At 38.2% G+C, this 17,873-nt stretch overlaps 2 protein-coding genes across 2 annotated transcripts; both read right to left on the bottom strand.

The window, feature by feature from the left end:
• Positions 1 to 3,781: 3,781 nt before the first annotated feature.
• LOC117612744 lies at positions 3,782 to 6,532 on the bottom strand. Its single transcript, XM_034341408.1, has 7 exons — positions 6,355 to 6,532; positions 5,799 to 5,882; positions 5,578 to 5,664; positions 5,339 to 5,455; positions 4,873 to 5,172; positions 4,250 to 4,558; positions 3,782 to 3,810 (listed from the first exon to the last, which is right to left on the bottom strand). The coding sequence occupies exons 1-7, from the start codon at positions 6,530 to 6,532 to the stop codon at positions 3,782 to 3,784; spliced, it is 1,104 nt and encodes a 367-aa protein (XP_034197299.1).
• A 1,602-nt stretch (positions 6,533 to 8,134) lies between these two features.
• On the bottom strand, positions 8,135 to 17,604 carry LOC117612745 (eEF1A lysine and N-terminal methyltransferase-like). Its single transcript, XM_034341409.1, has 16 exons — positions 17,206 to 17,604; positions 17,016 to 17,117; positions 16,832 to 16,898; positions 16,557 to 16,738; positions 15,824 to 16,078; positions 14,866 to 14,949; positions 14,719 to 14,766; positions 14,550 to 14,614; positions 13,827 to 13,875; positions 13,112 to 13,367; positions 11,979 to 12,100; positions 10,908 to 10,988; positions 10,722 to 10,796; positions 9,717 to 9,925; positions 9,451 to 9,601; positions 8,135 to 8,850 (listed from the first exon to the last, which is right to left on the bottom strand). Exons 1-16 carry the CDS (start codon positions 17,239 to 17,241, stop codon positions 8,653 to 8,655), a joined length of 1,980 nt encoding a protein of 659 aa, XP_034197300.1. The 5' UTR covers positions 17,242 to 17,604; the 3' UTR covers positions 8,135 to 8,652.
• Positions 17,605 to 17,873: the final 269 nt, after the last annotated feature.

The following is a 17,873-nucleotide window of genomic DNA, read 5'->3' as shown; positions in this document are numbered from 1 at the left end:
GTTCGTTTGGCACCGGTCTCAGAGATCAACTCCAAGCGAGGCGACCGGTGCGACTTCGGAAAGGGAGGAAGGTCGCGGGCGAGGGCAGCTGCGGGGGAGAGAGAGAGAGCTGACGGGGGAGAGGAGAGAGAGAGCTTTAAAAAATCTGACTTTTTGACCAAATTACCATTTTGCCCCTCGCGGTTTTTAGACCATAACTTCTTCGTTACGGCTCCGATTCGGGTCTACTCCGTGTCTACGAATTCCTCTCGCCGCGCTCTACGCAATGGCGTAGGCGAAAGTCCCAAATTCTTTCTCGATCAAAATGTCAAATTTTCCCCCTTAAAATAATGCGAGGGCAATTTGGTCATTTCGCTAAAAGATATTTTCTTTACTTTTTAGATATTTTCTTCCTTTTTGGATATTTTGTTCTGGGTTCTTACATTTCCAACCCCACTGCTTCCACTTTTGTGCCGCCCCACCTTTCACACACTGGCCTTGATCACACTGATCACTGGACCCAACACACCCAACATGCTGAGCTGGGCCCCGCACTCGAGCCATCCCAACTGAGTCCCATCCAGCCATCCACACCTGACACCCCTCCAACCACGTCATCCCATGGCCCCGCGCCTGACGAGCCCTCCCATCTTGACAACCCAATCCGACCTGTGTCTCCCCAAGCCCCCTTTCCAGCCGATCCTCCCTCATCTCTTTCACCCACTTCCGAATCGTCTCTCATGCATAACCATCCCCCCAACCCCATTCCTTCTATTCCCCTTCCACGCCAGTCCCTTCATCCTAAGCAACCCCCTGTTTGGCATAAAAATTACCATCTGTCCAACCGAGCCGGTCACTCAACCTCGTCGCTTTGTTCTGCATCAGGTACTCGATATCCACTTTCTCACTTTCTTTCCTACTCCCGTTTGTCTTTTGCACATTCTACTTTTCTTGCTAACATCTCAGGTCACACCGAACCTACATCATATGCTCAAGCTATCATTGATCCCAATTGGCAACAGGCCATGACTGCAGAATTAGAGGCTTTGCAGCACAATCATACTTGGAGTTTGGTTCCTCTTCCCCTTGGTCATAAACCGATTGGCTGCAAATGGGTTTACAAAATCAAATACAGGTCCGATGGCACCATTGAGCGCTACAAAGCTCGCCTTGTTGCTAAAGGATACACTCAGGTTGAGGGAATTGACTACCAAGAAACCTTTTCTCCTACCGCCAAACTCACCACCCTCCGCTGTCTACTCACTACTGCTACTGCCCGCCACTGGTTCATCCATCAACTGGACGTTCAAAATGCCTTTCTTCATGGTGATTTGCATGAAGTGGTTTACATGGACCCTCCTCCTGGTCTTCGCCGACAGGGGGAGAACACTGTATGTCGGCTCAACAAGTCCCTTTACGGACTCAAACAAGCTTCCAGAAACTGGTTCTCCACCTTTTCAGACACCATTCAGAAAGCTGGTTATCAACAATCAAAGGCTGATTACTCTCCTTTTACCAAAGCTCAAGGCACATCATTTACTGCTGTACTTATCTATGTTGACGACATACTTCTCACAGGCAATGACCTTCAGGAAATGGAACACCTCAAAACATTCCTTCTGAAACGCTTCGGCATCAAAGATCTCGGAGATTTGAAATATTTTTTGGGCATTGAATTCTCCCGCTCCAAGAAAGGTATTTTTATGTCTCAGAGAAAATATGCACTAGATATTTTGCAAGATTCAGGACTTCTGGGGGCACGCCCAGACAACTTTCCAATGGAACAGAATTTGAAACTAACTCCCACAGATGGAGCACTGTTGCATGATCCAACTAAGTACAGAAGACTGGTTGGTAGACTGATTTATCTCACTGTCACAAGGCCTGACATAGCCTATTCTGTTCGAACATTGAGTGAATTTATGCATCAACCACGAAAACCTCATTGGGATACTGCCTTACGGATCCTCAAATATGTCAAGGGTACTCCTGGTCAAGGTTTGTTATTTCCTGCCTCTAACAATCTTGCCTTGAAAGCTTTTTGTGATTCTGTTTGGGCCTAAAATTGGCACACCAAAGAAACCCAGAAACAGGCCCATGGTGGATTTACTCGCCCAGCCCAAAAAGACCAAAAATGGAAGTTGTCATTAAAAACTTCAAAAAATCAGCCCACAATTTTTTGTTGGGCTCAAACCCAAGAGATTGAAAACACTCCCACGTGGCTACCTCAGCTTTGAAAAGTCAGCATTTTCAACTAAAGTTCTTTATATGGGAAGGGACGTCTCTGGAAAACTGCCAAAATAGAAGATCAAAAGCCCATCTATGTTCAGAGATGTTTGCTCCAAAGCAATACGCCATCTTCCAAAAGATTCACAGGTCACGTTTTCTCAGTTAGAACGAGAAACAAGGAATTATTCAGGAAATACAGAAGAAAACCAAACCACCATAAAAAAAGAGAGCCCACACAGACGGTGGCGTTGGTTGAAACAAAAGCAACCGCCCAGAAAACCAGGGAAGGGATTGCTATAAGAAATGACTACTGGGAGCCTATCTGCCATAATTGACAAAAATCTTTTTGCTTTACGTTTTTGAAGATCTTTTTGCCGTCCATTATTAAAACCACCTCTAAAAAAGGGTCTCTTATAAAAACAGAAGTAGGCAAAAAAGAAGAGGACACTCAACTCATCAACAAAAAAAACAACAGCAAGAAAAATAGCCAAGAGCTCACTTGAATTCCAAGAGAAACCAACCTCAGATCAGAATTCCAAGGTTCAGACTTAGAAAATAAGTTTCCCTGAACGAGATCCCTCGTTACAAATTTGGTTCAGCAAAAAGCCAAGACAAGCAAAGTTCGAGTTTTCACAAACGTGGAGACCCCAGAAACCTCAGGAAGAGCCCTGTTCAAGCAGAACAACTCTCGTAGTGCAATCCCCAGCTCATCAGACCATCGAGAATAGCCACTTCTGTCTCTTCCAAGCAGGAGAAGTTGCAGTTCTGCCCATTCAAAAGGCCTCACAAAGCGTGAAGAAAACGTAAAGCTCTGCCAAAATCCAACTTTGGTATCGATTTGCAGGTCAGCCTAGCGTTTGAAGTCACAAAGCAGTACGGACCGACCCAGACACGTCCAGTCCAGCCTACATCGGAACCTCCCATTCAGGCAGAAACGAAGTTCCGGCAATCTTTTAACTTGTCTAGAGTTAGCATGCATATTTATTATCTTGTAAAAGGCAGTTCTGCCTGAAACAGTCCAACTTCTATCAAACACTTTTGGCCAGAACAGCCGTTTGATACTGAGATAAATTGTGGAAGTCCTTACCAGTCTAAGGCAAGAAAAGAACTTACTTGGGAGATATTCCTCACCCAAATTCACAATCGTTTGTTTTAGAAGTCAGTAACTTGGGGCGCAAGCCATCTTTTCTAAAAAATAGTCTGCTAGAATTTACGTTGCTAGCAGTGGCACGCTCGCACACCAAAGAAAGCTGACTTGTTGACCAATACATGGTCTCCAAGCCAGTGGGGAACTTCGCCCTTCCATCACAGGAGCTAAACGCGAAAACGGGTGAACAGATTCAGATTGGGGAGGTTGTCGTGCCACAAGGAGGTCAGTTACAGGATATTGTGTTTTTCTTGGAAATGCCCTCATCTCATGGAAATCCAAGAAACAAACTAATGTTTCTAGATCATCAGCTAAAGCAGAATATCGAGCCATGGCTAATACTTGTTTGGAGCTGACTTGGTTGCGCTACATATTACAGGATTTAAAGGTCCTACAGACAGTTCCTGTGCCATTATTTTGTGATAATCAGGCAGCTTTGTATATTGCAGCAAATCCTGTTTTTCATGAACGTACAAAGCACATTGAAATAGATTGTCACATAGTTCGAGAAAAATTGCAAGCCGGAATGATTAGTCCTTCATATGTACCTACACGCTTCCAGCTGGCAGATGTGTTTACGAAGGCCTTGGGAAAGGATCAATTTGTGACACTACGAGACAAGTTGGGTCTTCATGATATTCACTCTCCAACTTGAGGGGGAGTATTACGAGATATTGTTGTATTAGGAAATAATATTGTAATATATTTACTTTCCTGTATTGTTCTAGGTTAAATCCCACCTAAAGTGGATCACGGCTTCTAAGCCTTAGATATAGGAATTGTAATGTATATATAACCAGGTCTGTAGACTTTTATCAATACAACGAAAATATTCAGCCACTCCCTTATTTCTTGAGAGTCCACATCTAGCGGCAAAATGTAAAGCGCTGTTACCTTGGTTGTCCAACTGACGCAACAAGCTTTCTTTTAGTATCTTTCTCTTCCGCAGGAGATTGTAAACATGGGGTTGCCTGTTCTCAACTGCTAACAGTACGACATTCTTGTTATCAGAGTCCACATCCTGGATGGCCACTGGGAACTTGTCTAGGATTGTTCTTACCATTTCTGTCACTCCCATCTTTGCTGCAATTAATAGTGGTGTCTGCTTTTTATCTGCTTCACAATTTCCGTTCTTCTTATCTCCCAACGGTTTGTTGCCCTTCCTCTCTTTACCGTTGTTGAGTCCAAGTTCATAATCATGTGCTGCAGGTTTTCAAAGCCATGTTTGAAGGTGAAAAACTTGTAAAAGATAACACAATATTTCATAGTTATTTTCATACTAATTACCCATCCCAGTTGCCTACAAGTAGGCTACTGTCCATCTCCAATTAAATTTCTGTTCTGTTTTTCAATACAGCACAAACATTTCGGTTAAAATAAATGACTTCAATGGTATTTAGGAATACCTGATTTCTTCCCTTTAACCTTCCCACTTTTGTTAATGTCAATGAAGCATGCAGTACACAGAAGATGAGTAACTACCAGGCCAAAATAAAAGAGAGGTGTAATTTGTTTACCTGGTTGATTCTGATCACTCTCTATCTGATACTTGTTTTGGTTTGAGGACGACAGATTTGTTTCAACATTTTTATTTCCACCTTTAGATGGTACATGATCAGCTGTTGAAGACGGGGCTTGGTCTAACAAGATAGGATTAGGAACATCACATTCTTCTTTATCTTTGTTTGGTTGATGGGGATTTTGTCCAGTATTTTGATACTTGTATAAAGAAGTATGCTGAACCAGTTCATTCATGACCTGATTAGCCCATATATGTCGCTCTTTCCTTTCTTGGATTTTCTTTATCTTCCAAATGCCTACATGTCATTCAACAAAAGAACATTAGGAGATGAGGCAACTGTCGTCCATGAGAATTAAATTTTTTCGCTTAGAAGGGTTCTTGGATGGGGAAGTGATGTGGTTTTAAACAGGTTTGCATGTCTAGCTAGATGATCGGGGCCATGAATTAAGTTTGGTACTGACCAATTCCCAGAACAATTAGCATGGCCTTCATCATAAGCTTGAAGAATAGAACTAGTGAGGCGTAATTGGGCGGATACGAATAATTTCTTCTCCCCTGTTCATGTGGTTGGTTTGTACCTGCAAAGAGGCAGAAAAAATAATGCTAAAGTCAAGTCTACTCAGAACAATTGAGATGCCTAAAATGTCATCAGAGGATGAAATAAAAAATTTGAACAGTAATCCCCTATATTCATAGGCACCTTTTGATTCCGACTTCTTCACTGACGAAGGTAATCCTGAAATGCCTCCAGCTGCAGTGGCTCCAATCAGAAATATATCACATTTGACTTGAGTTTTAAATCCAAACAAACAGGTCTTTTACATTTAGTAAATTTAATGTTAGTCTTTGTCATGAAGGTTATTTATCTCTCTTTTTTTTCTCCTTTTTTTTTTGACTTCTTTTAGTTGTAGGGAATTTTACCATCAGTTGATCTTGAACTCTTTGCATCTGATACTTCTTTTGATTGTAATCTCATTGCAGAAGAGGATGCTTCTGGACTGGCCTCTGCAATAGTTGGACTATTTAATCAACTGAATCTTTAACTTATCATCTTCAAACTTCAACTATAATGTGCAAACTGTTCAACTTCATTATCAGGTTGGTTTTTCTTTCTTTCATGTTAAAAATTAATTTACTTATTTTTTTATAGGGAACGTCGCTAAGGCAAGACTCAGTGATTAATTTATCACCTGCAGAAAAAATTGTGTCTTCCACAAGGGAATCTGATAAGTGATATTTCAACTAAATATTTCCCATAACAGATTATGAGGATTACTTATCACTGAGCTGCTCCGTTGTTGGGGATTCTCTTCATCATCAGCAGCATTTTTGCCATTTTTATTTCCTCCATTAGCTCGAAGGAGTGAGCAAAGCATCCAATTCTGGTTTCCCCGTGTGTTTGCTGGAAATCAAGAAACTAAATTAGACTTGTGGTACAAAGATTTGGGGACATATAAATTTCACAAGATTCACTTACTTAACACTTGAAAGAAACTCCTCAGAACTCCAGCGAAGTTCATGCATGTTTCATAGTTTTCTGGATATTTAGAATTGTTTCGTGCTCCTTCGTTGTGCAGAGAAGCTTCGTATTTATATGATTCCTCTTTGAGCTCTTCAACAATCAAACCTGACAAAACAAAATTGAGAAGTTTCATAGTTAAATCCGAGAAATATGATGAACAAAAAAGACGGAGTAATTTCTTCTTATAATACCTAGTAAAAATGCAACATATAAATATGATGGCTACACTTTTATGTGTTCTTTAGTTATTTGTGAACATGAAACTGCAAATGCATATGTTGAATCATCAGTTGAACATGTAGACATTTGAATTGAGTATAAAATCAAATTGGTGAGGTAGAAATTCTTACACTGGTATATAATATGACCAATCAGTCCAAGGCGACTACTGCTTTTGAATGCACTAGGCTTACTGGCCAGAATATGCAGGGGAGAGAAACCATTTTCATTCATAGAGTTAACAAGTTCCGGGTACAACCGAATAATCTGAAATGCCAAACCTAACCAAAATAAAAGTAAGGAATTAAAACTGGCATTATTTTCATTAATCTAAAATTAAGTACTAATTACGTGGGGAAATTAAAACCAAAAAAAAAGAAAAAGAAGAAGAAGATAGATAGCCTGCACTTACTGAAGTATTCACCAGAGATAGCAGCATGGAGAATGGTATCACCATTATTGTCTCTAAAGGAATGGTATTTTTCTTGGCAGTGAGAGTGAAGGCAAAGGAAAGCCTTATTGTGGCCATTAAGAGCTGCCAAGAAGAGAGGGGGGTCTCACCGTCGATGTTGCGAAGGGAGACAAGGCTGCGATCTTTGGTAACCATGCTTTGACACACTTGGACATAGCCAAGCCTAGCAGCTAGATGGAGAGCTGTGTTGCCTTTCTCATTTCCTATTTTCAATATGTTTAAGGCATTTTCTCCATTGGCAATGATGTTCAACAAGTCCAGTGCGGTTTCTGTTTGGCCATCTGCAATTGCTATGTGTAGAGCAGTCTCTTTTGATTTGGTTATGTTGGCCTCTCGAGCCTTGGAACAATTTCTGTAGGTTTCCACCACCTTTCCCCACTGGCCTTTCATGGCATTTTCGAACAAGCTATCTACTTCCTCATATGAAGCCATGGTTGGCCTGTGTCTCTTCTCTAGTTAGGCAGCATATATATACTGCTATATATAAAATGTAACCAAAAAAAAAAAAAAAAAAGGATAAATACCAAATCAAAATTTGCTTAAGATACTTCTTTCGTCTTCAATTCTTTGCCCTTTATTTACTTTGTCACTAGAAAGGAATAGTCAAAGGAAATACAAGAAAGCTTCACAATCTTGGAAAATGTAGCGGATCAAGCACTGTACTGGATTACCGTTCCATCGCCATTCTGGTTAATTTAACCTATTTTTCTTCTCCCTCAAGTCATTCTTTTGTCCTATCAAATCCTCGGAGAACAAAACATGTTGACGCTGGCACCGACAAAACACACTTCTTTATTTTTCTTAATTATACTTTAACTGCATGCTTTAAAATTAAACTGGGTAAAAAACACAAGTTTTTCACGATAACAACTAGCTGTCAAAGTATGTCTCAAACTTCTAGCTAGCTATTGCAAGTTGGTTTTCTAATTTCAAAAGAATAGTTTATTAATGGGAAAGTGCCAATTTAGTTATTCCTTGTCCATCACCTAAGAATCACTTTAGAATTTTGTATATTGGTATTAGTCAGTTAAGAAATTGAAGTTCTTTCACAATATGGAAATTGATTGTGCCTAAGAGGGGCATAACAAAAAGTGCACGGGTATGAGAAGAGAACAAAGTTTGTATGTAAAGAAACTTGAGACCACAAGAATGAAGACTCTTTCTCCGAATCTGTTTTAGGACTCATTAAAACTAATCCTACATGTTACAAATCGAGTAGTTCGAGATAAGTATAGGGCAGATTTCATTGAACCAGTCGTGTCTTTATAACCAGATTGTCTACATAGGTTTGCAACTTTCATACAGGCATACACGCCCTTCTCGGTAAGATCTTGAGGGCAAAGTAACCCAAACAAGCATTCAAATAGCTGAAGAAGAGAAACTATCCACAGATCCAGAGGGCATTCTAGCAAATATGCACTTGAGCACCTTTCTGAAAAGCGGTTGTCTTGCATGTGCCCATCACTTGTATGATTGTATCTGAGAAGGCCTGCTCTCACAGATAAATAGGGCATTACCTCTCAAAAAAGTTTTCAAAGGGACACTACTTCAATCAACCGGAATCACTTCAATTGTCTCAACTTCTTTGTCGTATTTATAATGCTTTGGCTTATCTCTGGGTGTTCCAATTTTAACAGTTTCTCAAGTTGAAGAGCGGCTTCAGGGAAGCTATCCTCCTTGATACAAGAAGCTGAACAGAGACCAAAAATAACTTCATTGACGTCTTCTTCAAGCTGTAGGCAGGAAAGATGGCTAAACACCTGAAGAGAGATTAAATTGCAAATCAGAACTACTGCCATATGATTTTCCATACGGGTGTGCAAGAGTACCAAGCACAATACTATGCAAACAATCTAACAGGACAGAAGGAAAAACAAAATTTACTAACAGAGCATTCCAACCAAATTTTTTTAGCAGAGGACATATGAGAATATTACATGTCTTCACACGCTGCATTAACTTGTCACACTCTAGTAGACAATTCTAAACTGATAATTGTTAAAGCAAAGTCTCGATTTTATTTTCAAATTGTATGCACATGTGTGAGTACAAGTGCTTTTATATATTGCTGCAATTGTGTGAATGGACTTGCCAGTATGGTATTTGAATTCCAGTCACTGAAAGGTAAACAAAGTGCGCCTTAGCAGCATATGACTAATGACCCAAAAAAAACCTACTAAGACTAACAACAGCACCCATCCTTTTGACCACCATCCTAATCCCACATACTGCACATTTTTCATTCAAGTGACTGTAAAAAGGAGATTTAAAGCATAGATGCTGTTAGACAAATATCCTGGAGATAACATATAACAGAATTTATATATGAACAATAATGAACATTAATTTCCTATTCTCACCACTTTCATCCTTGAAATAACACTGTCTTTAATGGCTTGTGACCGTGACACCAAATTAATAATAAATAGACCTTTCTCAGAAAGTGCATCCTTTACAGTCTGAAGAAATGTCTCCTGCACAAAATCTGCTGCAGGACAGGTCATCCCAGAGCTGTGCACAAAAATAAACAAATAACTTATTAGAATATGAGGGCCCAGTCTTTAAAATCCGTATTACTTCTTATATTGATCAATATACTTGTAAACTAGGTGCAGTCTGCATTCACCTTGAGTCTGCAGAATCCACATCAATAATAACTATGTCAACCTTCGAAGGCACCTTGCCTTCAACATGTGATTCTAAGCAGCTCCCACTGGAAGAAGGGGGCTCTGTGTTGCAGCAAGCACCTTCCTTCTCTTGAACTGCAGAAATTTCATCAGCTGCAGCAGAATTTGCAACATTTCTAACAAACTGAATACCATCAGCAATGTGCACCTGATACACCAAAACAAATCTAAAATGTGATAAATATTGAATACATTACAACTTCAGGATGAGAAGGATCTCAAGGTAAGTACAATCTCATTTATAGCTTATGTTTATATCCAGGAGCTTTGTTTACATCTGAGTTCCTTTTCAACGTGCACTCCAAAACAAACAAACAGAAACCACTAAATTCAGCCTCTGTTTTCATGACCAACGAAGGAAAGTAAACCATTCTAGTAAATTATCAGATCAAAACTTTATAAAGTTATCCTTCAACCTAACAAAGACGGGAAAGTAAAGTATCATTTTTCGCAATGCCATTGTAGCCCCTAATTTAAAGGTGGCATCTTAGGGCTACAGAGTGAGAAGATATTTGCATATAACTAGAAAATGCAAGTGGAAGAAATAAAGGGTTTGGTATATGAGGTTAACATGAAAATTGCAAAGCCAACTAGTAGACTAAAGCACATTAACCAGACAGAGACAAGGGACAAAGGGAAAATCATACCACATCAATAGATACTGACACATAAGAACAGAGTATACTAAGACACTTTGTGCTTATTTACTCAAGTTTTTTGGCAACTTGGAACACAGAGTTGCATGTATTCTTTTTCTTAAGAGATTATAATTGTAGCCAAAGAACCATACTCAACTCCACTCAGCCCTACTGCAATCAAAGGGATAAATTACATTTCTAGCTAGAGGTGCCACTAGTTTGCTATGTAGGAATGAAGAACTTGGAATTTCTGTTTACATAATTTTATGGTATGAAAAGAAGCAAACATGAAGTATAGTGAACTACCTGCAAGCGATCATCTTCAACAAAACTGAAGTATTCTTTTGCAAGTTTGAGGACTACAGGATCCAACTCCACCACCTGTAAATAGAATGATTAAGTACCACATTCCACTAAATGATTTTATTAAGGAAACTCATCTTCTTTTATTTCTTTTCTTTTTTCTGGGAGATGGCTTAAGCCTAAAATTACCTCAGTGTGCATAAAGGGCATACATCTATGAAGGAACATAGGGAGTAAACCTGCTCCAAGACCAATTACAACTGCTTTGACCTGAGAAAGCATTAGTAGTGTGAAAAAAAAGAACCATCAATGTCACAAAAGGAATGACAAGAAAATTCAAATATTTTTACATTAGTGCAGACAAATGAATATGCAGCCATTAATAGATGAACAGGGAAATTGGACAGCTGAGCTTAGACAGGTCAATTTTTCCCACATAAAAAGTTCCCCTCATAAATAAAGCCCAACACCGTATATAAACATTTTTACAGTCAGAACATGATTGATATTTTTTATTCAGGCCAACTACAAACACAATAAGAAGAAGAAGAAGAAGAAAAAGAAATCTCCTAAACAGATTAGACAAGAATTCTGAAAGAGAAGCAAAAGATCTAACTGCCCCACATAAACATCACTTCTTCCTAATTGTAAAAAAAAAAAAAATATTACAGGGTCCAAATAGAAGCCAAAACTGCACAATTGCAAATGGGTAACCTCTTGTTCTAACACCTAGGAAGACCTCACACAACAAGAAATAGCACTTTCTTGGAGCAACCCACTCCACATAAAAAAACAAGAAATTGTCTACTCACAAATGAGATGAACAGTGTGCGCACCAACTAGGAGAAAAGGAATATAGGACCTCCTTTTGATTCATTTTACCACAAGCCACCAGTGAGAATTTGAACTTAAATAGGTACAACAATCCTAAAAATAATATTATAAGAAACAAAAACAGGATCATGTGGCATGACTAGACTAACTCTTTTGGCAGACCGCATGGAACATACAGAACTATTCGTAATCCGAGACAACAAACTAGCGAACTCTATGAGTTCCCCCCTATTATTTAGATTTCTTCTAAATGTTTAATTCTTAGAAGTAAGAAAGAGCTAAGGAGGAAACTACAACTGAAACTAAAAGTTTAGTTCTTGTTTCATTTTATCCAAATTTGAAGCATAAGCTACTAGAAGCTGATCCATTCCTTTTACCACCAAGAAAGGCCTTGGCCGAATGCTAGTCAGAATTTATAGTGCTTACCAATTTTTGAGTTGACGCCATGCTTTCCAAATTAGATGAAATCAACATTAACCCAGAAAGAATCCCTGTATGATAAGAACTAGCCAAATACCCATGATATACCTTCAGCTGGTGGCTTGTTTCTATAAAATAAAAAATAACACAAAAAATAAGAATCAACACGATAACACAAAGAATCAACTTAACCCAAATTTGAAACAATGATATTCTTCTACCACACTGATGGAACATGATAAACAGTTACAAATCTACAGCGAAGTAAACAATAAAAATAGAAAATAGAAAATTACAAGTATATCAGGACACTGTTTAGCACTAAAATGTTCATTTAAGAATTTGTATTTGGTTTTCACAAGACCTTAAATTGTGACCATAAGTGCAAAGTATTACTGTTGGGAGTGTTTAAGTTATGCCATCATAAATTCTTTTCATTCGGACCGTGACAGCATCCACCTCATGCGAGAAGCCAAAATCTGTACTGCTACACATAAAGATACATTTACTACTCAATATCAAGCACACCAGTACACCAGGTTCAATGAAAATTTAAAGGTTCTCGAAATGCACGTATATTCACTGTGCTATATTAGTTTGAACTTTTAGTATGAACTGAAAAGGAAAATTCCAGAAGCATTTTTCAGAAGAGTTTGTTTACACTGCATAAGTTTGATTACATCAAAGATTTAAAATATGAACACGCGGGTATTTGTGAAGGGAATTGCCTTACCACCCACTTCTCGGACTAGCCAATTTTTGCATAAATGGGATATGAGAAAAACTATTTCTTATCTTTTGAAATTTGCTTTCGCACCCAACAGTACTTTATTTCATTATACTCATGATCGCAATAAGTACTTTTTACATATATAGTTTTACCATTGTATGCATAATGGTAACAGCCTCAAATTGTCAACTGCAAGTCCACGGGCTCAAATCTCAAGAGCTACAAATTTATTTTAACAGAAATTGAAAAAAAATTTAGAGAAGGTGGAGATGTTTTGATCTACAGAGATTTTCACGTTCTGTCAATAGACAACTAACAAGACACTAAAATTATATCATGCATGGAAAAAAACTATCGAGAAGGAAAGAAACACAATTTAAACTATAATGGCAAAGACAGAGATCAATACCACCACTTCTTCTATGGATTCCTCTTCTTTTAGATTTAGAAGATGAGTTTGTCTTTTTCCTCTCAGTCTCACCAACTTTATTGTTGGAGCCTTCCTCAGACAGAAGAGCTTCAGACTGAACCAGACCCTCACTTCTTTGGAAAACAAGGCGACGAAATGTCAAATCTCTGGATGGTAGAATGCGACTGATATCACCATCAACATTTTCATAAATCACATCCTCAACTATAACTGGTCCAGTTATTGTAGATGTGACCTGCATATGCATGCAAGAGAGGACAATAAAAATGCAGAGCATGTTTTCATTTACTTCAGAGTCCAAAGCTACAACATATACATGAATAGCTAGCTTGCTATCTGGGCAACAGTCACCACCACTAAGCCTAAAGGTACTTTACAAATGACCTTGTTAGGTGTAGGTTATTGATGAGCTCGTGAAATGATTAAATGCTAATAATAACTACTGAAAATATGTCAAATTCTGATAACCTTTGCTTAGATATTAAATTTAGAAACACTTCAAATGGTATCCACATATCATTTATTCATTCCATTTGCATTGCGAAAAGACGTAAAAGAAATGGAATTTTCTTAATAATTTCCACGACCTCTTTCCAATTGTAAACAAGTAAAATCAATGTCCTAATAGTTCATACAAAGTACTCATACGCACAATGAAAATGCTATAACATTTAAAAAGGAAAAGAAAAAGAACCTGGTGAACAATGTTTCTTTGCTTGATCCCATCACTTGCCATCATGAACCTGCAAAAGCAACCAGCCAATATAAACGTATAAGATAAATGCTTTGAGCCATACAGAGTAATTAAAAAAGCGTCATGGAATAAAAAATATATTTTCTTAAACTTTTGTATTGCAATACCACAAGAGGGCATTGAAAACATAAAAGAAATTAGTTATATTAACTTAAAAGTTGTATCAGACAAGCGACTGTCAACACTACTGGTAGACATTGAGTTCATACAGGCTTGACCAATTGTCTTCTTAGTTTTGTGCCTAAACAAAATATTCAAAACATAATTATGGCATGGGGCTAATAATGATCTTGTATAAGCATGGTACACTACGATAAAGTCAATGAGCCAAATAAGTTGCATATTAATTTGCAAATTTTAAGCATTGCAGTTTAGAGCCAAAAACTTAAGTACTTATGCAGTTGAAACCCATGTATATAAATAATAATCTAAGAAATTGTCCAACTGGAAATGAGTTTTGTATCATTGATTCTTGGAAAACATCAAGGAACCAAGAAAGTTCCATAACGTGCTTCAAAGTATAGTATTAGCACCCTTAGACTTTTGCCTTACGCCCATTGCTTCAAAAACTAATTTGGAGGGTATTGATTGATAGACATGCAGAGGACAAAATCACAACAGGATGTGCTGGAGTACAAAACAAAAAGTGATGCAAGTACATACGGAATCTGAGCACCACTGTCATCTTTCCCAGGTGCCAATTGTTTAACCAAGGGGGATAAATCCTTCTGAAGAGAAGACCAAGAAAAGATAGTAAATAACCAAAATTAATAGGGTTAAATTGTCATAACTGAGAATGTCTCATAAAATGATTAGGACAAAGAAACATTACCTGAAAATCATCCATGCTGGCACTAACATGGCTGGCATCTAATAATACCTTAATTTAGCACATACGATTTCATTTAGGATACCAATAAAAAGAATAACCCCTGAAAATAAGGATCACAGAGATCTTAAGATTGTAATTGAAAGGTACCATTACTAGACGAGCTGCCTTCGAGCTTTCTACTACCATCCATTGTCCTTCTTCTGAGGAGAAGAGCCATTCATGAGCCCGAGTCTGAAATCAAAAATTTATTTACTTATTATAACAAGAACTAATGCACAAGTTAGGAATACAGAGAAAATAGTTGATGACAGATGCATCAGGAAAAATACAATCATAAAATGTTATGATTTTCTCATACATTTGAGCCCTCCATGCATATAAATAAAAAACCAAGGGAGCAGAAGAAATAAAGTAAGAAAATAATAATAATTTGGTTTGTTGACGGCTTCTCTTTTTTCTTTTTTCTTTTTTCTTTTTTTTTTTTTTTTTTTTTTCACTTTCTTCCATAAGACAACCATGTCACCTATAAGTAAAAGCGTGTTTCAACCGTAGCGCTACACATTTGCCCAAAATATGGTGAAACTCCATATAGAACTCCCAATGTACAAACAACCATATATGCACATAGTGTAATATCCTACAATATTTAGAGAGAGAGAGAGAGAGAGAGAGAGAGAGAGAGAGAGAGAAGGAAAGATAGATAGATGTTTCCATGGAGGATATTGCTGATGTTGGCAAGATAATAGATCAAACTAGGTTGAACCTGATGTTGAATGGCAAGATGCTACAGCCAATTGAAAGCACGATGCATTTCCAGAATAAGAAGCATACAACTGTAAGCATTAGTATCAACTATGGTTTTATGAGATGAACCAATTTCATAAAAGTCAGCCAATTTCTTTTCTTCTTTTCTTTGGTAGGATATAATTTGACCAGTTATAAGAAATGCTTCAATTTTTTCAATTTCAATCAACATGGATGCAGAAGAGAGCCAAAACATAGTCAAAATAACTCTACTTTGGATCAAAATTTCCATTAGCTTTATGTGTGTGCACACTTACGTTACCATGCAGTGCATTGACCAGAGAAGTTCACTAAGACAAACCTTAGGCACAATAAAAACCCCACAATGATATGCAAATGGACCAGATGATTCCTGGGCATCAAGAACTACAGCTCTGTAACTGAAACGGGAATCACCACCCAAAGTAAGCTGAAAACGATGACCTGGGCAAAGCTTAGTCAAATCCCCTCTGGCTCCAAGTTGCAATTCTTCAAGAGAGTATAATACATCTGAACCAGTGGAGTAATCTCTACGAATTTGATTCTCCTTTTCAACAGCTTCAAGAAGTCCACAAGCCTAAATCCACAACCAGTAGCTTCAGTCAATCTTTTGAGAAACTAGTTTCCCAAGGTCTACATAACCGAGCTTATATCATACAAGAAAGGTTGTAAAAAGTATGCACTAATAATATTGCAGAGACACAAACCAGCAGCCTACTACTACTAACACCGATAGAGTCCACAACCTAACCACATGCATAGCGCAGTAGGTGTGGGGTTTTATCACAAAAGACTTCAGTGTTCTTAGTAATGGAACCACTCAAATATATATTGCACATTATTTTTTCAATTTCCCTATGTGGTTTTTTTACATTCTTCAACATGCACTTCCTACTTCCCATTTGGCTGAAAGGCTAAACACTAAACACTATTCTTCCACAACTAGTTATTCAATTGTAACCTTTTATTGTGTAAGAACTCTAAGTAAATAAAAAATATTATTGCTGAAAGAAGGCATTTTGCTTCAACAAAGACATGTACTCCAGATATCTCACCTGACTTCCCTTTAAAGCAAGGGAAGAATCATTGAAAGATGAAGTGATCTCCTGCAACACACTGGAAACCTGTTTCTCAGCAATCACCATAAATGCTTGAAGGCTTGGCTTACTAGACGGTTTCTGAGGTATGGCATGAATACCCATTTTCCACCCAAACCGAAACTTAGAGAAAATCAAAGCTGGAATTACAATAACCAAGATAATCAAGAGTTAATATTTTTCTTAAATGGAACTAAAGCTGAACAGCAAGCAATAGCAAGTAAAAACAGTACCAAGAACATGTGACTCTGCCAATGTAAGGCAAATAAATTTTCCTCCAGACTTCAAAACTCTTCTCACCTGAAAAATTCAAATACAATTCCACTGAACAAACAATTCCCACATCCCATTACCACCGAAACATAATTATTCACAACATGTTTTTTGAAGCAAAAAATAAATAAAAAATAAGGACACCTCTGATAAATACTGAGTCCCAAGCTTAGGGCCAAGCTCTGGCTCCATCAAAGCATCCAATCCACCTTTATCAACAACAACATCAAATGCCTCGTCCTCAAACTGTAAATTTCGTAAACACAAGACAAATTTTTTTTTTAAAAACATTTTATGATTGTTCAGTTAAAGTGTTAAAATTGTGGAAGTGTACCTGCATGGCGGTCATGTCCATGACGCGCCAGCGCATATCGGGCCTATGGCGAACATTGCGGCGGAGGCAGTCGGAAATGGCGACCTTGGAGAAGTCAATGTTGGTGATGGAATTGAAACCGGCGTCGTATAGGTGCTCGGAGAGGCGGGAGCTGCCGCAGCCGGGAACGAGAATTTGGGGTTGCGGAGGGAGGTGGGAGAGCAAAGGGTTTCTGAGCTCAGACCACTCGGCGTACCACTCGAAGGCGTCGTCGGTGCCTCGGATGGTGAAGAACTTGTCCCAATTCTCTTTGCTTGTAAAGTCTCCTAGGGTTCCCAGTAACTCTGCGAGCTGCTCCTCCTTCTTCCCTATTTTGTGGCTTCTCTGCAAGTGTGTTGTCAATGCCGGGATTATTTGGGGTTTGGCTTTGTCTTTCAGTGAATGATGCAGTAAAATGGAGTACAAAAATGTATAAGGAACGCACATAATACGTTCTAAAATACGTACATGTATTTGTCAATTTTCTTTTTTAAAAAATTGTATTACCGTCAAGGACAAAATACAGATATCTTATCCAAATTAAATTAAAATTCTCCCTATTTTTCTTTTATGAAGCCCACAAAACCTCGAAGTGAATCATGTACATTGCTTTTCGTTTTATACGAGCTCACATTGTTTTTCGTCCATAC

This window comes from Prunus dulcis, unplaced genomic scaffold (genome assembly GCF_902201215.1).
Source record: "Prunus dulcis unplaced genomic scaffold, ALMONDv2, whole genome shotgun sequence".
NCBI classification, from domain to species: domain Eukaryota; kingdom Viridiplantae; phylum Streptophyta; class Magnoliopsida; order Rosales; family Rosaceae; genus Prunus; species Prunus dulcis.
This window is presented reverse-complemented; position numbering and strand designations above follow the sequence as displayed.